Source organism: Galeopterus variegatus, unplaced genomic scaffold (genome assembly GCF_000696425.1).
Source record: "Galeopterus variegatus unplaced genomic scaffold, G_variegatus-3.0.2 Scaffold1480, whole genome shotgun sequence".
Lineage (NCBI taxonomy): Eukaryota > Metazoa > Chordata > Mammalia > Dermoptera > Cynocephalidae > Galeopterus > Galeopterus variegatus.
This window is the reverse complement of record NW_007727591.1, coordinates 350,081-371,077: the sequence shown is the minus strand read 5'-3', so window position 1 is coordinate 371,077 and position 20,997 is coordinate 350,081. Positions and strand designations below refer to the sequence as shown.

Genomic DNA, 20,997 nt, shown 5'->3' with positions numbered 1-20,997 from the left:
CCATCAAAATTCCAATGACATTTTTCTCAGAAATGGAAAGAACTATCTAGATAGTTATCTGAAATAACAAAAGACCACGCATAGCCAAAGCAATTCTGAGCAAAAATATAAAGCTGGAGGCATAACACTACCAGACTTTAAACTATACTACAAAGCTATAATAACCAAAACAGCATGGTACTGGAATAAAAACAGACACACTGATCAATGGAATAGAATAGAGCATCCGGAAATCAACCCACACACCTACAGCCATCTGATCTTTGACAAAGGCACCAAGCCTAAACACTGGGGAAGAGACTGCCTCTTCAGCAAGTGGTGCTGGGATAACTGGATAGTATACATTTGACAAAGGATTAATATCCAGAATATACAAAGAACTGAAACAACTTTACAACAAAAAAACAATTAGACCCATACCTCTCACCACATACCAAAATCAACTCAAAATGAATTAAAGAATTAAATACACACCCTGAAACAATAAAAATTCTCAAAGAAAACATAGGAGAAACACTTCAGGAAGTAGGACTGGGCAAAGACTTCATGAATATGACCCCAAAAGCATGGGCAACCAAAGGAAAAATAAACAAATGGGATTATATCAAACTATATAAAAAGCTTCTGCACAGCAAAAGAAACAATTAACAGAGTTAAAAGACAATCAACAGAGTGGGAGAAAATATTTGCAAAGTATACATTTGACAAAGGATTAATATCCAGAATATACAAAGAACTGAAACAACTTTACAACAAAAAAACAAGTAACCCAATTAAAAAATGGGCAAAAGAGCTAAATAGGCATTTCTCAAAGGAAGATATACAAATGGCCAACAGAGACATAACAAAATGCTCAACATCACTCAGCATTCGGGAAATGCAAATCAAAACCACACTGAGGTACCATCTCACCCCAATTAGGATGGCTAATATCCAAAAGACTGTGAATTATAAATACTGGCGAGGTTGCAGAGAAAAAGGAACTCTCATACATTGTCGGTGGGACTGCAAAATGGTGCAGCCTCTATGGAAAATGGTATGGAGGTTCCTCAAACAATTGCAGATAGAACTACCATATGACCCAGCTATCCCACTGCTGGGAATATACCCAGAGCAATGGAAATCATCAAGTCAAAGGTATACCTGTTCCCCAATGTTCATTGCAGCAATCTTTACAATAGCTAAGAGTTGGAACCAGCGCAAATGTCCATCATCAGATGAGTGGATACGGAAAATGTGGTATATCTACACAATGGAATACTACTCAGCTATAAAAACTAATGAAATACTGCCATTTGCAACAACATGGATGGACCTTGAGAGAATTATATTAAGTGAAACGAGTCAGGCACAGAAAGAGAAATATCACATGTTCTCACTTATTTGTGGGAGCTAGAAATAAATAAATAAATACAAAAACAATGGGGGGTGGGGAGAAGACACAACAATTACAATTCCTTGAAGTTGAAACAACAAGCAAACAGAAAGGATATTGTTGGGAGGGAGGGGGGAGAGGGAGGAGGGAGGGAGGTTTTGGTAATGGGCCACAATAATCAACAACATTGTATATTGACAAAATAAAATAAAATTAAAATTAAAATTAAAATTAAAAAAATAAATAAATAAAGTTGCTTTTAATATTCTAAGGTATAGCTTCCTCTTCAAGACAATCCAGTGGCCAATAGTGCATAAGTTTCACCATATGGGCCTATAATCAAAGAATCTGGTAGTCACTCAAGACCCCAGAGCAATGTGGCTGCGGGATGAGAAGAGACTGATGAGATAAATACAATATGGCAGGAAAGAGGCCTAGACACAGAGAAATTGTGTAGTTAACATTGTGTCCTACCTCTGGACTGTAGGCTTCAGCTTCCTTTGACTACAAAAGCTTTCAGAACCCAGGCAAGCAAAAGTCTCTACAGGTATCAAGTTAATCCTTAGAAACCAGCACTTTGATTCCTTTCCAAATTGTGCTTGGGCCTCTGTGAAACAGAGACAGTAATTGTTCTCCAGAGTTGCAGCTTGAAATGACCCGATATGTGTCCACTTGTACCCTGACTCTAATAACACCTTATGGTTATTATAGAGGGAACATGGAACAACAGAGAAGTAAGGAAACTTACATAAGGATACAGATAACATAAGAAAGAACAATGACTTGCTTGCAGAATTCTCTGCATATACTAAAAACCAAGAGTCCAAGCTCAAGGATGCCAGACTACCAATGGATATCAAGGTACTGGAAGAAAGCCCATTCTAAATTCACCTTGAACATTTCTAAAAACATTATTTTTTTATATAGCACATTATACTTTCATATTTTAGAAAAGGGCCTTCACAGGGTCAAAGAATGTCTCTTCTCTTCCTGGCTGACAGCACTCCTTATATTACCCTTTCATATTACTTGTGTTTGGGAGGGCCTGACACTCCTAAAAAGGTGTATAATTTTTGCATAATAGCTATATGTTATAAATACATAGAGTTAAGCCAGTATAGTGGCTAAAAGCAATGGCATTGTAATAAGGTAGATTTAGATTCAAATACTGGTTCCTCCACCTACTAGCTATGAATTTGGAGAACACTCTTATGCTTTCTAAACCTGTCTCTTCATCTGTTAAATGGGATATATATATATATATATATATATATATATATATATATATCCCATAGAAATGTTGTGAAGATTAAATGAGATGACATGTGAGACGTACTCAGTACACTATCTAACATAATAAATTCTCAACAAATGGCAGTTATTGTTATCAAAAAAAAGATATGAATTAGGTGAGCTAAAGGCTGAGGTTCATTTTCAATTAAATAAGCATTTATGGTGCAACTGCCAAGTATCTCACACCCTGCAACTTTCTTTGGGTATTAGATAAAGAAAATGAATTATACAAGTTCTCTAAAAATCTCTACTTTTCACACGTGTATGACCCTGAAAAAAAGTGTCCTGCAACATGTCCTCATACTGGAAGGTGGGGCTGGTACCAGCCTTTCTGCAATTATCTTACAGATGAGAATGTGAAGAAGGAGGAAGATAAACATGTAGAGAGGTGGAGTTAGGTTTGATTGGAGATGAATCAGCACACCCCACAGAGAGCAGCACCTACATGTTATAAACTATATAAGGGCCACTATCCCAATCCATCATCACCCTGCAAGCTCCATCAGGCTTTATCCTACGTGTTCCTTTGGTGAACCAGGTGAGAGAAAATTCATCCAGCTACATCTCTGGATAGTTGGTATTAGCTAAGGCAGAGTTCATATATATGAGTACTTTGCCTTGCTTTCTGTTTGTTTATTCATTGTTTTCCTTTTTGTGTGCTCGTTTGTTTGGTTAAGTTAGTTTATTCTGGGGTCTTTTTGGAAGAAGTTTGTCTTTATGGAGAAGAATAATGCAAGTAGAAGTTCAGGAGATGGTGGGTTGGCTCAGTTGGTAGAGCACAGTGTTAAAACACACATGTCAAGGGTTCAGATCCCCATACAAGCCAGCACCAAAAAAAAAAAAGTAGAGGTTTGCCTTCTTCTAGGCCAGTCTTTCTGTATACCACCTTTTCTGGGGCTGTACAGCTCAAATAGGGAGGAGGCTGGTGCTGTTGTAGAGTCCCTTGTTCAGTGTTGCTTTCCAGAGCTCCCAGATCTAATTATCCACCAGTCAAACTGCTACCTGTATTGCTAAGCTTTTCTCCCTGACTGATGAAAGAGAACAGTGTTTGCTTAAGTGTTGAGGTTAGGCTAGTTTCTGAGCTCTGACAAGGGCTACCTCATGCCTCTGAAGCACTAAGATATTATTGGCCCACTTTGCCCATTTGCTGAAGGCCATAAGGGTCTAGTTCAGCTTCTGGTGCCCAGAGAGAAAATAGATGCACATGCTGGAAGGCATGTCACATTTGACTCAAAAAAGCAATAAAATTAGAGAGATTGGGGAAATGGCATCTGGCTGTTTCTGGAAAGTCTGGAAGCCCTAGGACAACACTCAGGACACCAAAGTACCCAAAGTGTAGAGACATTATAAAGAGACCAAATTCATCCAGGACAAGAAATATGGAGACCTAAGATCTATTCCCAGTTGGGCCAATAACATGCCATGACTGGATCTCAGCAAAGTAACTCAAAGTTAACAAAGTTAATTTTTACTGTGTTAAAGGTATTGGATCATCCCTGATCCATCCTTACTTGTTGAGGTTCAAAAGAAACAAGAGGTTTGAAAAATCATAATGATTATTATTAAAATGAGAACTGCTGATAAATTAAAGAGAAAGAAAATGAATAATAGGCAGAGTCTTTTGTTTTTTTCTTTCCAGGTTCACTTAAACTTGTAAAAAGATGACCGACCTCTTGAGAAGTGTTGTCACCGTCATTGATATTTTCTATAAATACACCAACCAAGATGGGGAATGTAGCACACTGAGCAAGGATGAGCTAAAGGAACTTCTTGAGAAAGAGTTTCGTCCAATTCTGAAGGTGAGAACCATGTAGCAGGAATAAAGTCAGCTGGAGTCCTATACATGCTCTGTTACATAATCAATATTAGCTAAAAAGTTCACAGTTACAGTGGTCTTTGAGCAAACTCTATGAACAGTATTTTGGGGACATCAGAAAGTCTGTTAAGGCAGCATGTATTTTAAAGAAGGTGAATGTTTCTTCCTCACCTTCCTGTGCATTCCCACTTGCTAGACCCCAGACTTTCTTGTGTGGCCAGGTTTCTCCTTCTGAAAAAGCAGAAAATAAATTTGTGCTAAGACATGAATTAATAAATTACTCTATCAAATGGGAAAAACGTATATAGAAAGAAATCATCTACAAGAGAAGCTAACAAAGTAGCTAGGATGATTACAAACTGAAAACAAAATACATGCATTTTTTCCATCTACTTAGGAAGCACTCAGCTATTTACTTCAAAATAACAGATCCTAGCAGAATATGTTAATATGTAATATGTAAAATTTATGTAAAACTAAGATACACCAGTTACTGAACTTTATTTCACTCCTTCTCATATGTCATACCTGAGCACTTAATCTCTAGTTTAGATCCTTGAAATGTCTTCTTTCAAGGATGTTTATTTCACTCCTTCTTATATGTCATACCTGAGCACTTAATCTCTAGTTTAGATCCTTGAAATGTCTTCTTTCAAGGATCCCAATAGTCTTTACTTTCTATTACCCCTAAAGTAATCCTCCATTGGATTAAAACTGCATAAGGTCAAACATCCACAATTCCACATCCCTACTTGAATGTTTTAGCTGAATATGTGGGCTAGACTGACCAGGTCTTCATTGGTGTGTCACTCATATACAGAACCCAGATGATCCAGACACAGTGGATGTCATCATGCATATGCTGGATAGAGATCATGATCGAAGACTGGACTTTACTGAGTTTCTTCTGATGATATTCAAGCTGGCTATGGCCTGCAACAAGGTTCTCAGCAAAGAATACTGCAAAGCTTCAGGGTCAAAGAAGCGTAGGCATGGTCACCGACACCAAGAGGAAGAAAGTGAAACAGAAGAGGAAGAAGAGACACCAGGACAGAAATCAGGTTACAGACATTCAAGTTGGAGTGAGGGAGAGAAGTATGGATATAATTCTGGGGGCTTGAGGGAAACTAGAAAACATAGACATGGGTCCAACTCTAGGAGGTTGGGAAGGCGAGGTGATTTTTCCAGCTCAGAGAATCAAGAGGGATCTGAGAAAAGACGCCGGGGGTCTAGCTCTGGTCATTCATGGAGTAGTGGCAAAGACAGACATGGTTCCAGCTCTGGAGAGCTGGGAGAAAGAAGAAGCAAGTCACATGTTCGCCCCTCTAGGGAATCTGGGGAGGAATATGAATCTGGATCTGAATCAGAGAGTTGGGGAAGGAAAGGACAGGGTGGTCTGTCACATGAATTGGAGACCAATGGGCATGAGTCAAACTCTACTCAGTCAAGAAGGACTGGAGGATATCTTGAGTGTAGCTCTGCAGGTTCAGGAGATAGTGTGAGGCAAAGTCATGTATGTGGTTACAGCAATTCAGGAGGGTGTGGAAGGTCACAAAATGCTTCTAGTTCTTGTCAGACAAGTAGATTTGGAGTACAAGGAAATCAATCTAGCTGTACCCAACCAGACTGTCAACCAGGAAGTAGTGGAGGACAAGGTCAGGTGTGTATCTCAGAAGGTCAGTCCTCTGGATATGGTCAACTTGAGCCTAGATCCTGTAGCCAGTCTCCTAGTAGGAGAAGATATGGATCTAGAGAATGTGGTCAAGCACAGAACTGTGGAGGACAACAGGGAACAGGCTCAAGTCATTCCTCTTGCCATGGACAATATGGGTCAGGAACAAGTCAATGTTCTAGTTATGGTCAACATAGATCAGGTTCCTGTGGACGCTATTCAAACTCACATCAAAAAGGGTCCTGTTCAAAAGAATTTTCCAAATGTAGTCAACATGGGTCTGGTTCAGATCAGTCCTGTACCTATGAACAACATAGAACAGGCTTAAGTCAGCCCTCTGGCTATAGACAACATGGATCTAGATCATGTCAGCCTGGCTGTGGACAACAAGGGTCAGGATCAAGTCAGTCATGTGGCTATGGCAAACATGGGACTAGCTCAGGTCAGTCATCTGGCTTTGAAAAACATGGGTCTGGCTCAGGTCAGTCCTCTGGCTTTGGACAGCATGGGTCTGGCTCAGGCCAGTCGTCTGGCTATGGCCAGCATGGGTCTGAATCAGGTCAGATGTCTGGCTTTGGCCAACAAGGGACTGGATCAGGTCATTCGTCTGGCCACAGCCAGCAAGGGTCTGGCTCAGGCCAGTCCTCTGGCTATGGCCAGCATGGGTCTGAATCAGGTCAGACGACTGGCTATGGCCAGCATGGGTCTGGCTCAGCCCAGTCCTCTGGCTACGGCCAGCATGGGTCTGGATCAGGTCATTCGTCAGGCTACGGCCAGCAAGGGACTGGATCAGGTCAGTCATCTGGCTATGGCCAGCACGGGTCTGGATCAGGTCAGTCGTCAGGATATGGCCAGCATGGGACTGGATCAGGTCAGTCCTCTGGCTATGGCCAGCACAGGTCTGGCTCAGGCCAGTCCTCTGGCTATGGCCAGCATGGGTCTGGCTCAAGCCAGTCGTCTGGCTACGGCCAGCACGGGTCTGGATCAGGTCAGTCGTCAGGCTACAGCCAGCACGGGTCTGGATCAGGTCAGTCCTCTGGCTACGGCCAGCACGGGTCTGGCTCAGGTCAGTCTTCTGGCTATGGCCAGCATGGGTCGGGCTATGGTCAGTCTTCTGGCTATGGCCAGCAGGGGTCAGGCTCAGGTCAGTCGTCTGGTTATGCACACTATGGATCTGGATCAGGTCATTCGTCTGGCCACAGCCAGCATGGGTCTGGCTCAGCCCTGTCCTCTGGATATGGCCAGCACGGGTCTGAATCAGGTCAGACGACTGGCTATGGCCAGCACGGGTCTGGCTCAGCCCAGTCCTCTGGCTACGGCCAGCATGAGTCTGGATCAGGTCATTTGTCAGGCTATGGCCAGCAAGGGACTGGATCAGGTCAGTCATCTGGCTATGGCCAGCACGGGTCTGGATCAGGTCAGTCATCAGGATACAGCCAGCACAGGACTGGATCAGGTCAGTCGTCAGGCTACGGCCAGCAAGGGACTGGATCAGGTCAGTCCTCTGGCTACGGCCAGCACGGGTCTGGCTCAGGCCAGTTGTCTGGCTACGGCCAGCACGGGTCTCGTTCAGGCCAGTCCTCTGGCTATGGCCAGCACGGGTCTAGCTCAGGTCAGTCTTCTGGCTATGGCCAGCACGGGTCTAGCTCAGGTCAGTCCTCTGGCTATGGCCAGCACGGGTCTGGCTCAGGTCAAACGTCTGGCTACGGCCAGCATGGGTCTGGCTCAGGTCAAACGTCTGGCTACGGCCAGCATGGGTCTGGCTCAGGTCAGACATCTGGCTATGGCCAGCACGGGTCTGGATCAGGTCAGACGTCAGGATACGGCCAGCACGGGTCAGGCTATGGTCAGTCTTCTGGCTACGGCCAGCATGGGTCGGGCTCAGGTCAGTCATCTGGCTACGGCCAGCATGGGTCTGGCTCAGGCCAGTCATCTGGCTACGGCCAGCATGGGTCTGGCTCAGGCCAGTCATCTGGCTACGGCCAGCATGGGTCAGGCTATGGTCAGTCTTCTGGCTACGGCCAGCATGGGTCTGGCTCAGGCCAGTTGTCTGGCTACGGCCAGCATGGGTCTGGCTCAGGCCAGTTGTCTGGCTACGGCCAGCATGGGTCTGGCTCAGGCCAGTCATCTGGCTACGGCCAGCAAGGGTCGGGCTATGGTCAGTCTTCTGGCTACGGCCAGCATGGGTCTGGCTCAGGCCAGTCGTCGGAGGAAGGGGGTCTAGTCACAGCCAGGTCAGTGATAGTGAAGAGCACTCAGGAGCCTCACCCAGACACTCAGAATCCACGTAATAACTTCGTATAGCATACATTAAACGAAGTTATACGAGGAGACAGGGAACTACTCACAGACAGTCTGGAGATACCACTAGACATGGCTATGCTGGTCATGAGCAGTACCCAAGGTCAGGGTCGTAATAACTTCGTATAGCATACATTAAACGAAGTTATACGAGGAGACAGGGAACTACTCACAGACAGTCTGGAGATACCACTAGACATGGCTATGCTGGTCATGAGCAGTACCCAAGGTCAGGGTCGTAATAACTTCGTATAGCATACATTAAACGAAGTTATACGAGGAGACAGGGAACTACTCACAGACAGTCTGGAGATACCACTAGACATGGCTATGCTGGTCATGAGCAGTACCCAAGGTCAGGGTCGTAATAACTTCGTATAGCATACATTAAACGAAGTTATACGAGGAGACAGGGAACTACTCACAGACAGTCTGGAGATACCACTAGACATGGCTATGCTGGTCATGAGCAGTACCCAAGGTCAGGGTCGTAATAACTTCGTATAGCATACATTAAACGAAGTTATACGAGGAGACAGGGAACTACTCACAGACAGTCTGGAGATACCACTAGACATGGCTATGCTGGTCATGAGCAGTACCCAAGGTCAGGGTCGTAATAACTTCGTATAGCATACATTAAACGAAGTTATACGAGGAGACAGGGAACTACTCACAGACAGTCTGGAGATACCACTAGACATGGCTATGCTGGTCATGAGCAGTACCCAAGGTCAGGGTCGTAATAACTTCGTATAGCATACATTAAACGAAGTTATACGAGGAGACAGGGAACTACTCACAGACAGTCTGGAGATACCACTAGACATGGCTATGCTGGTCATGAGCAGTACCCAAGGTCAGGGTCGTAATAACTTCGTATAGCATACATTAAACGAAGTTATACGAGGAGACAGGGAACTACTCACAGACAGTCTGGAGATACCACTAGACATGGCTATGCTGGTCATGAGCAGTACCCAAGGTCAGGGTCGTAATAACTTCGTATAGCATACATTAAACGAAGTTATACGAGGAGACAGGGAACTACTCACAGACAGTCTGGAGATACCACTAGACATGGCTATGCTGGTCATGAGCAGTACCCAAGGTCAGGGTCGTAATAACTTCGTATAGCATACATTAAACGAAGTTATACGAGGAGACAGGGAACTACTCACAGACAGTCTGGAGATACCACTAGACATGGCTATGCTGGTCATGAGCAGTACCCAAGGTCAGGGTCGTAATAACTTCGTATAGCATACATTAAACGAAGTTATACGAGGAGACAGGGAACTACTCACAGACAGTCTGGAGATACCACTAGACATGGCTATGCTGGTCATGAGCAGTACCCAAGGTCAGGGTCGTAATAACTTCGTATAGCATACATTAAACGAAGTTATACGAGGAGACAGGGAACTACTCACAGACAGTCTGGAGATACCACTAGACATGGCTATGCTGGTCATGAGCAGTACCCAAGGTCAGGGTCGTAATAACTTCGTATAGCATACATTAAACGAAGTTATACGAGGAGACAGGGAACTACTCACAGACAGTCTGGAGATACCACTAGACATGGCTATGCTGGTCATGAGCAGTACCCAAGGTCAGGGTCGTAATAACTTCGTATAGCATACATTAAACGAAGTTATACGAGGAGACAGGGAACTACTCACAGACAGTCTGGAGATACCACTAGACATGGCTATGCTGGTCATGAGCAGTACCCAAGGTCAGGGTCGTAATAACTTCGTATAGCATACATTAAACGAAGTTATACGAGGAGACAGGGAACTACTCACAGACAGTCTGGAGATACCACTAGACATGGCTATGCTGGTCATGAGCAGTACCCAAGGTCAGGGTCGTAATAACTTCGTATAGCATACATTAAACGAAGTTATACGAGGAGACAGGGAACTACTCACAGACAGTCTGGAGATACCACTAGACATGGCTATGCTGGTCATGAGCAGTACCCAAGGTCAGGGTCGTAATAACTTCGTATAGCATACATTAAACGAAGTTATACGAGGAGACAGGGAACTACTCACAGACAGTCTGGAGATACCACTAGACATGGCTATGCTGGTCATGAGCAGTACCCAAGGTCAGGGTCGTAATAACTTCGTATAGCATACATTAAACGAAGTTATACGAGGAGACAGGGAACTACTCACAGACAGTCTGGAGATACCACTAGACATGGCTATGCTGGTCATGAGCAGTACCCAAGGTCAGGGTCGTAATAACTTCGTATAGCATACATTAAACGAAGTTATACGAGGAGACAGGGAACTACTCACAGACAGTCTGGAGATACCACTAGACATGGCTATGCTGGTCATGAGCAGTACCCAAGGTCAGGGTCGTAATAACTTCGTATAGCATACATTAAACGAAGTTATACGAGGAGACAGGGAACTACTCACAGACAGTCTGGAGATACCACTAGACATGGCTATGCTGGTCATGAGCAGTACCCAAGGTCAGGGTCGTAATAACTTCGTATAGCATACATTAAACGAAGTTATACGAGGAGACAGGGAACTACTCACAGACAGTCTGGAGATACCACTAGACATGGCTATGCTGGTCATGAGCAGTACCCAAGGTCAGGGTCGTAATAACTTCGTATAGCATACATTAAACGAAGTTATACGAGGAGACAGGGAACTACTCACAGACAGTCTGGAGATACCACTAGACATGGCTATGCTGGTCATGAGCAGTACCCAAGGTCAGGGTCGTAATAACTTCGTATAGCATACATTAAACGAAGTTATACGAGGAGACAGGGAACTACTCACAGACAGTCTGGAGATACCACTAGACATGGCTATGCTGGTCATGAGCAGTACCCAAGGTCAGGGTCGTAATAACTTCGTATAGCATACATTAAACGAAGTTATACGAGGAGACAGGGAACTACTCACAGACAGTCTGGAGATACCACTAGACATGGCTATGCTGGTCATGAGCAGTACCCAAGGTCAGGGTCGTAATAACTTCGTATAGCATACATTAAACGAAGTTATACGAGGAGACAGGGAACTACTCACAGACAGTCTGGAGATACCACTAGACATGGCTATGCTGGTCATGAGCAGTACCCAAGGTCAGGGTCGTAATAACTTCGTATAGCATACATTAAACGAAGTTATACGAGGAGACAGGGAACTACTCACAGACAGTCTGGAGATACCACTAGACATGGCTATGCTGGTCATGAGCAGTACCCAAGGTCAGGGTCGTAATAACTTCGTATAGCATACATTAAACGAAGTTATACGAGGAGACAGGGAACTACTCACAGACAGTCTGGAGATACCACTAGACATGGCTATGCTGGTCATGAGCAGTACCCAAGGTCAGGGTCGTAATAACTTCGTATAGCATACATTAAACGAAGTTATACGAGGAGACAGGGAACTACTCACAGACAGTCTGGAGATACCACTAGACATGGCTATGCTGGTCATGAGCAGTACCCAAGGTCAGGGTCGTAATAACTTCGTATAGCATACATTAAACGAAGTTATACGAGGAGACAGGGAACTACTCACAGACAGTCTGGAGATACCACTAGACATGGCTATGCTGGTCATGAGCAGTACCCAAGGTCAGGGTCGTAATAACTTCGTATAGCATACATTAAACGAAGTTATACGAGGAGACAGGGAACTACTCACAGACAGTCTGGAGATACCACTAGACATGGCTATGCTGGTCATGAGCAGTACCCAAGGTCAGGGTCGTAATAACTTCGTATAGCATACATTAAACGAAGTTATACGAGGAGACAGGGAACTACTCACAGACAGTCTGGAGATACCACTAGACATGGCTATGCTGGTCATGAGCAGTACCCAAGGTCAGGGTCCAGTACAACTGGAGGAAGGGGATCTAGTCACAGCCAGGTCAGTGATAGTGAAGAGCACTCAGAAGCCTCACACAGGCACTCAGAATCCACTCATGGCCAGTACGGAGTTCAACATGGAGAGTCCAGATCCTCAGTTCAAGGGAGACAGGGAACTACTCACAGACAGTCTGGAGATACCACTAGACATGGCCATGCTGGTCATGAGCAGTACCCAAGGTCAGGGTCCAGTACAACTGGAGGAAGGGGATCTAGTCACAGCCAGGTCAGCGACAGTGAAGAGCACTCAGGAGTCTCACACAGACACTCAGAATCCACTCATGGCCAGCATGGAGTTCAACATGGGGAGTCCAGAACCTCAGTTCAAGGGAGACAGGGAACTACTCACAGACAGTCAGAACATACCACGAGATCTGCACAGTCTGGTCATGAGCAGTACCCTGGATCGAGTCGTGGCTGGAAGCATGGAAGCTATGGGCGTGCCGAATATGACTATGGTCAGTCTGGGTTTGGGCCTACTGGGGGCAGTAGAACTAGCAGCCGTAATTCTAGCCCTTTGAGGTTAACAGATATAGGTACAAATAAGCAAGTGTATAGACATGAACAATCATTTTCTAGTTTTGATCATAGAGGATCCAAAGCAATCAAAAGAACAGGAAGGCAGGGCTCAAATCATGGACAGTCAGAGCCAAGTAATGGGCAATCAATTGATTCCCATAATCAGTCTGTATCCAGTGTAACTAGATGGCAGATATCTAGTAATGGGCATTCAGTAGTAACTCATGAACATTTAAATGACATCCATGTTCAAGCTGGATATAGGACAGCCAGAAGGCAAGGATCTATTGATAGCCAGTCTAGTGACCACTTTGCATCTGGCCATGAGCAATCTACATCAGCTCATGGCCACTCTGAATCTAGTTCAACTAGAATGCAGGGATCCTACAGTGACAATAAAGAGCACTCAGAAGATTGGGGGAAACAGAACCACGAACAATTAGTATCTGGGCATGATAAGTCAGAGTTCAATGCAATAGGTATACATGGATCAAGCCAGCATCATATGGGAGATACAACTGTTTATGAGCAAGTAAGACCCAGCACAAGTTTAGCAAGACTAGGATCGAGTCACGGACAATCAGGAAACACTCAAAGTCAATCTGGATTCAGCAACAATGAAAGACAAGTATATAGCCATGGTCAATCAAGTGATATCTATGAGCAGGCAACTGACAGCAGTAGTAGTCAAAGACCCATTTTCAATGACTTTCTTAATAGGCAAGACCCTACAGGAACAGAAGAGTGTAGGTATAGGTGTTTATCAAGCTGTACAACCACATGGGGTGGCAGAAGGCAAAGGCAAGAGTCAGGATCAAGCCTGTCAAAGGGCATCAAAAGATATAGTCTGGATGTGGAGGATAAGCAGACAAGAGGCTCTGAGGCCAGAGCTTACAACAGAAGGGAGAGAACTGACTCAGGTTCCTTCTACTTAGATAGCAACACTCCACTCTATGAATATGTCCAAGAACAAAGGTGTTGTTATGACTTTGAATAAGAAACCAATAGAAAATAAAGTATCTCAAGATAAGAACTAGCTCAAAGAAGAAATGAGGCACACAACATGAAATTAAGATATTTAACATGATTTCTTCTTTTGGTAGTAGGGATATATGTCTGTTCTTTTATTTTAACTGTAGCACTCTACTCTTTTACTTTTGTTTGGTTCAAGATTTTTTTTGGGGGGGGTATGGCTCCATAATCATTGAGCTCCTTGGTTAGAAAGTAGTTAATGGAGGAAGTAAATAACATTTAGGACTATATCCTGAACTATATTAGAAAGTTATTTGGGAGCTTTTGGATAAAATGAGCATTTGTTTTTATTTCCGAGACTCAAAATTTGGATTTTCTAGATTTCATTTTAATTAAATATTAACAAACCTATCCAGGAGCTAAAAGACGTGATTTAGGAGCCAGAATTTCTCTAGTAACACTATAACACATTCTGTGTTCTGAACAAAGAATGTGATAGTTCCCTAGGTGTAGATTCAGAATATTTGCAACTTTTGGTGTCACCACTGGAACTCTGTACTACTATTTTGGAATTTATTGTCATGACCTCCTGGATCTAGGATTCAGAAAATTATATTGCATACAAATTGTTAATAAACTTTTCATCGAAGTATAGTTTCTCTTCTCTTTCATCTCCACAAACACAAATATAGTTCCCTGCCATGGAGTCAGATGCATATTTTTCTTCTACCTCTGGACATCTAATGGCAGTGAAGAACTCTGATATAAACTATAAGTAGTCCAAAGAAGGCAAAACTCCACCACATCTGAACTTTTCCTCAATCTAATCACTGTCCAAAGCATTCCAGAAAGAAAGGCTTTATACTAATGAGTTGGCCTCAGATGCTTTGGTCAATCCTAATCATCATAGCAATCATTGTCAAACATAACCCCAAGTGTCTATTTCCTGAGACAACCCAAGCTTTGGAAATAAGAGTTATGTACCATGGATTTTCTCTGTCAAAAATATTAATTAAAATATCTCTACCAATGGAGGCTAACGGGACTGAAAGCTAATGGGGTCCTGAAGTTTCCAGTTGAAGAAAAACAAGTAACAAGGAGTAAAAAAATACATACAAAATATACTAACTTCAGGAGAAAGTTTACTCTTATAAAACCCAATGAAAATGTCCAGAATGTCAGAGCTAGTAAGGACTTTAAAGGTCACCCTGTCAATTTACAGGTTAAAAGAAAAAAGCCAAGAAAACAATATTTAATCTAATCAAAACCAGTGATAATCCCCAATCAGAATTTGGTGCTTCACCACCCTCTCTTTGCCCCCAGAGCAAGCTACTCTTCTCCCACCTTCACTAAAGTGAAACTCATCAGTGAGTGTTCAAGATCACAACCCCCTACCAGAAGCAGAAGTTATATGAGCCAGCCACCCTCTCCCCCTCCCCCAAAAAACAGGCTCATTCTTCTGATTAGACTCAGATAATATCTAACTGGTTTTTGATTTTTTATTTTACAAACTTTCAATCATGCTATGTGATCAACAGAACACTAGTCATATGTGAAAGAAAATAAACTTACTGTTACACTATTAATGATACACAGAGACTATGTATATGGTAGTTAACCCTAAATAGTAACTAATTCACACAAATCTATCCATCACCATTCATTCATTGAATAAACCCTAATTATCAAAGAACCATTAGAGATTTAAATCATATGGGCCGGCCTGGTGGCGCACTGGAGAGTGCGCCGCTTGGGAGAGCGGCGGCGCTCCCGCCGAGGGTTCGGATCCCACGTGGAGACTAGATAAAGATGACCTTTAGATGAGGGAAATTGAAGGTCATTTTGTACTAGACACACTGCATGCATTGCTATTTCGTTAGACTGTAAGACATAGCCCCCTGTGTTCCAATAGCTTTTGACAACCAGAGAAGACCTTCTAATACTCCATGCTGAGTGCAACCTGTGCTGTGCATTCTAATGCAATCAAAGGTGAGTGTGTGAGCTGTGGAGGAAATGAGCAAGAGAAAGTAGGAAAAGAGAAAGGGGTAAAGATTTAGGCAACACTGGACTGTACTGGAAATTAATTAGGCCAGGAAAAAGATGGCAGCTTCCTCTCTAATAATAATCTATTTGGCACAATTAAAATACCACTAATACAGACTCTGAAACCTGTTTTAAGAAATCTTATCTAATCTTTGGGGAACATGGTAAGTGAAAGTGAGTGAAGCTCTGTTTACAAGTATATAGAATTACCAGCAGGAAAAGTTTACAAGTATGTGCTTTATGTAATGAAGCCATCTAGCACAGAGAGGTATGGAATTTGCAAGGAGAAATGTGTCAACTTTCTAAAGATTATTTATATAAATCTTAAATTTTCTCATATTGCTTATTTTTTCATTTCTCCTTGATGTACATTGATGAAAAGCTTGTATCCTCCTACTGCCTACAAATAAAGTACAGTAATTTGGAAAAGGATGAAATGGAGGATCACCATCTGGTCACAAATCACTTAGATGTGTTTCTGACTTTACCAACTACCTCTGGATTAAAGCTTGAAGGATGGCTATTTATCAGTCCTGAATTAGAACACAGATATGAAGGGTAGAAAAAGCAGCTTCTCACAGTCAGGTTATTAGAGAGGAGAAATGAATAGGATAATCGGCTTTGGCTAAAAGATTAGGATCTAAAAAGCTCAAGAACTTAGATACAAATGTAGGCACATTACCCCTAGTTTAAATTCAATATTTTAAGATTCTCTAAGGCTGGGAATCAGAAAACTGAGTCCCAGTCTACTGGTAGTAGCTTTCTATAACTTGATTTGATACAAAACATTCAATATCTGTTTTATTTATTCCACTGTGGATTAAAGGAAGAAAACTAAAATTTATTGAATGCCTACTCACTATGCTTCAGACATTTTGCCTAAAACAACTTTGCAAGTCAAAAATTATCCATACTTTACAGACAAAATTGAGGGTCAGAGAAGTTTAAAAACTTACTCAACCCACATCACTGATAAGCAGTACAGTGGCAATTTAAAGTCAGACTCTACTCACCCAAAAACCCAAGTATGTTCCACTCCATCAGGCTACTTGACATAGAACTCTAAAACCCAGAAGGCATACATCAAATGTTAAGTTTCCCTTACTTTCTTTCCCTTAAATATCAGTTCATGTTTCCTCTTTTAGAGTTGATAGATTAGATAGACAGACAGATATAAATGATAGACAGAAAGATAGATAAAATAGATAGATTATAGGAATGTTGGTCAGAACTCACTCCATCCGTGGGGCCTTCAGTGCTCTGGCTTCAATGATTACAATCTCTCCCCTGCACAGGCTGCTTAGCAACTGAGGAAGGGAAAGGAACAGAATGCTGTGCTTTTGTAAGATAAGGGGATGCCAGCAACCCCAAGGATAAGCAACAGGAGGCTGCAAGGTGCCTAGGAATCTTCCACTTCTGCAGCCTTTCTCTCTCTAGCATACCTCCATTTTGAAGTCCCTTATAACCTTCAACTCTCCTCACTCCCAGGGTTGCAAAGAAAGCAGCTGGGCAGCATTCATATCAATAGTCTTCCCAATCCATCTCCTGTAAGTAGCCACCTGTCAATAATAATAATAATGATGATAAGAACAATGATAATAATAAACTCCTTGTAAACCATATGGAGTTGCCTGCTTCGTTCTTTGGTCTCAGGATACTTTCTTAGTTTGGTGGGCATTACACTCTTAGCTCACTCTCAGACAATAGATAAACATAGATAGGTAAACAGATAGATAGATGATAGATTTTCAAATAAATTTTTAAATTCTTTAAATATTAAAATCTTCTCCACAACTCACTCAGCTGTATCATTCTTTCCCTTTTGTCGAGAGGACTTTAAAAGTATGTCAACCCTTCCTCTCCCTCAAATTCTCAAGATAAGATTTTTTGTCAGCTCTAATACTGTTTGTTAGATCACTAGGCTGGCCGGATGTCTTAAAACCCAATCAACCAACAAACAAAGTCACATCTCATTAAAACTAATTTATTCCAATTAACATTTAAAAATGCATTAAAGCCTGCAATTGTCTCCAGTTGGTGTAGTTTCAGAGGCTGGATGAGGGTTAGGTTGCCTCCCAAAGTGTACAACACACGCTTTAGATGTGAATATATGGGGATTAGGGAAATAGCCAATAGTCTTTATTTTCCAACAACATTACTAGCTAGCTTTCTTCTTTTAAATCCTTGCCCTACTCTTCCTAATACCTTTCCTGATGAGTTTTATCAGGTGTGGTTGGCCAAGCCTGAAAGAATAGACGGTTGAGCTCCACCTATGTGTGACAAAATACTCACATTTCTACAACTCTCCTTCAACAAGTAATCTGAGAATGTGGACTAGGCTGATCAGCAATCCCTCTCTGATTAGTTTGATGACAGGATCCAGATGATCCAGATATTGTGGGTGTCATCAATACAACAATAGGGTTCACTCATCTGTTCAAAGGAGGGAAGTTAATAACAACTTAATTGGCAGACACTAGTTGGTACTGAAGTTGCAAATACGAGAAAGACATTGCCTGCCCTTTTGGAGTTTACATGTTCATCCAGGAGATATGATGCAATAGATGTGATGAAGGAAATGCAGTGCTGCAATAGATGTGCTGAAGGAAGTGCATCTGCAGTGTAGTAATCAACTAACCCTGATGAAAAGCAAAGAAACAGGAATCAAAGAAATCTTAAGAAAAGAGGAGAATGTGCAGTGAGTGTCCAGAAATGGGCCAAGAGTTATCCTGGTTTATTTGAGGAGAGTACTTCAGACACTTTTTTTTAAGGGTATGTAAAGTCTTAAAGTAAGAAATACAATGGCGAGCTCAAGGAACCTGAAAATAATCCAGCATAGCTAAGACACAGGTGGCAGCATAGCAAAACATCTTGTTAGAACAGTAGGCAGTAGTTGGATCACAGCGAACTTTATAAGCCTTGATCATCTTTATAAGCAATGAAGAATCATCAAAGACTTTTGTAAAGTCACGTACTCATATTTGCATTTTGGAATTTTTTTTTTGGCAGAGGAACAAGACTGGAGGTGTGGAGACCAGGTAGGAGACTACTATAATAATCTGGGTAAAAGATGGCAGAGGTTACAAGTAACAGAGAAGAAGGACTGGATGCAGAACATATTTCTAAAAAGATTTCTGGTTATTTGGTATATAGTGACTGAAAGAGAGGAAGGTATCTAAGATGTCTTGCCAGATTTCTGGTTTGAGTCACCAAGTAGACAGCAAATCTTAAGGACAGGGGAAAAAATGAGACTTTGACAGGAAAGTAAACTTTGTTGATGTTTTCTTTAGATGATATTAAATTTGGGTCAGGCCAATGGTCACGTACAGAAATCTAGAAGTTCAAAAGTGGCTAGCAGGACATAACTTGTTTACTGATGTGTTTCATTTGATCGGCATACAATTAGTTAACACAGTTTAAAGTACGAATTATTTAACAATGTTTAGAAATTGGGAGATAACCCCAAGAAAAAACCCTGGATTTCTGTTTCCTCTTAAGCCAAACATCCAGCAAACCTGGGCCAACATCCCCTCTTAACGATCAGCCATACATGAGTAGTTGTGACCTCACTTTGTGCTACCCAGTTCACCACAGTTCCCAACATGTTTGAACATCTCCCCTACACTAAAGCCAGCTTCATTCACTTAGTCAGTGGACAGACATGAATTGTCTTAAGGTACCACTTTCTAAAATCCTCAGCTTCTATATATATTCTTTCCTAAAATTTTTCTAAAAGCACATGCTGTGCTTATAGTAGTCCTTCTTCACCTTAAACAAAAAAAAGCATGCCAGTTACTCATCCCAAGTCTTCTTTTTTTTTTCAATTTTATTTGTATTTTATTTTGTGGGGTACAATGTGTTGTTTCAATACATGCATATACTGCTCAGTGATTCACTTAGTGTACATAGCATAGTTTTGCTCCAGTTAGTCCTCACTGTCTCTTCCCCGCCCTCAGCCCCTCCCCCCAGCCTCTGGAAATCATTATTCTACACTTGTATGAAAACCACCTTTTTTCTTTTTTTTTTTAGATTCCACATATGAGTGATTCCACATTCAGTATTTGTCTTTCTGTACCTGACTTACTTCACTTAACATGATGGTTTCCAGTTCTATCCATGTTGCTGCAAATGAAGATTCCACATATGAGTGATTCCACATTCAGTATTTGTCTTTCTGCACCTGACTTACTTCACTTAACATGATGGTTTCCAGTTCTATCCATGTTGCTGCAAATGATAGGATATAATTTCCTTTTATAGCTAAACAGTATTCCATTGTGTATAAATACCAGGTTTTTATCCATTCATCCACTGGTGGGCTTTTAGGTTGATCCCATCTCTTGGCTATTGTGCATAGCATTGCAATGAACAAGGGAAAGCTGGTGTCTTTTTGATATATTGATTTCATTTCCTTTGGGTATATACCCAGTAGTGGGATAGCTGGGTCATAAGGTCGTTCTGTTTATAGTTCTCTGAGGAATCTCCATACTGTTTTCCATAATGGCTTTACCAATTTACATTCCCACTAACAATGTAGGAGGGCTCCCTTTCCTTCACATCCTCACCATCATTTATTTTCTGTCTTGTTGATAACAGCAACTCTAACATGGGTGAGATGATATCTCACTGTGGTTTTAATTTGCATTTCCCTGATTATTAGTGATTTTGAGCATTTTTTCTTTTTTTATGGAAACATAATGATTTTACATATTTGTGGGGTTCAGAGTTGACTATCAATACTTGTGTACAATATGTGATGGTCAAATAAGGATGATTAGCTTATCCATCACTACAATACATAATCATTCTTTGTGTCCATTAACCAATTTCTCGCTGACCCCCTCCCCCTCATTGTTCCCCTTCCCCACTTCTAGTAACTACAGCTCTGTTCAATTTTAAGCATTTTTTCATGTGTTTGTTGGTCATTTCTATGTCTTCTGAGAAATGTATATTCAGGTCCCTTGCCCATTTATTTTTTAATGGTTTATTTAGTTTTTTGCTGTTGAGTTATTTGAATTCCTTATATATTTTGGATATTAGCTCCTTGTCTGATGTGTGGTCTGCAAACACTTTTTCCC

General features: G+C 42.0%; 2 protein-coding genes across 2 annotated transcripts; both read left to right on the top strand.

The window, feature by feature from the left end:
- The first annotated feature begins 4,329 nt into the window (after positions 1 to 4,329).
- Positions 4,330 to 8,460, top strand: FLG2 (filaggrin family member 2). Its single transcript, XM_008577303.1, has 2 exons — positions 4,330 to 4,467; positions 5,305 to 8,460. Exons 1-2 carry the CDS (start codon positions 4,330 to 4,332, stop codon positions 8,458 to 8,460), a joined length of 3,294 nt encoding a protein of 1,097 aa, XP_008575525.1.
- Positions 8,461 to 12,309: 3,849 nt separating this feature from the next.
- On the top strand, positions 12,310 to 13,901 carry LOC103594113 (filaggrin-2-like). The gene is made up of 2 exons (XM_008577302.1): positions 12,310 to 12,611; positions 12,737 to 13,901. Exons 1-2 carry the CDS (start codon positions 12,310 to 12,312, stop codon positions 13,899 to 13,901), a joined length of 1,467 nt encoding a protein of 488 aa, XP_008575524.1.
- The last annotated feature ends 7,096 nt before the right edge of the window (positions 13,902 to 20,997 follow it).

Excerpts from the sequence above, each read along its gene's own strand:
- FLG2 (XM_008577303.1), top strand. The coding sequence starts at position 4,330 with ATGACCGACCTCTTGAGAAGTGTTGTCACCGTCATTGATATTTTCTAT. Across the intron at positions 4,468-5,304 it reads AGTTTCGTCCAATTCTGAAG|AACCCAGATGATCCAGACAC; the intron begins GTGAGAACCATG and ends ACTCATATACAG.
- LOC103594113 (XM_008577302.1), top strand. The coding sequence starts at position 12,310 with ATGGCTATGCTGGTCATGAGCAGTACCCAAGGTCAGGGTCCAGTACAA. Across the intron at positions 12,612-12,736 it reads GGGGATCTAGTCACAGCCAG|ACAGTCAGAACATACCACGA; the intron begins GTCAGCGACAGT and ends AACTACTCACAG.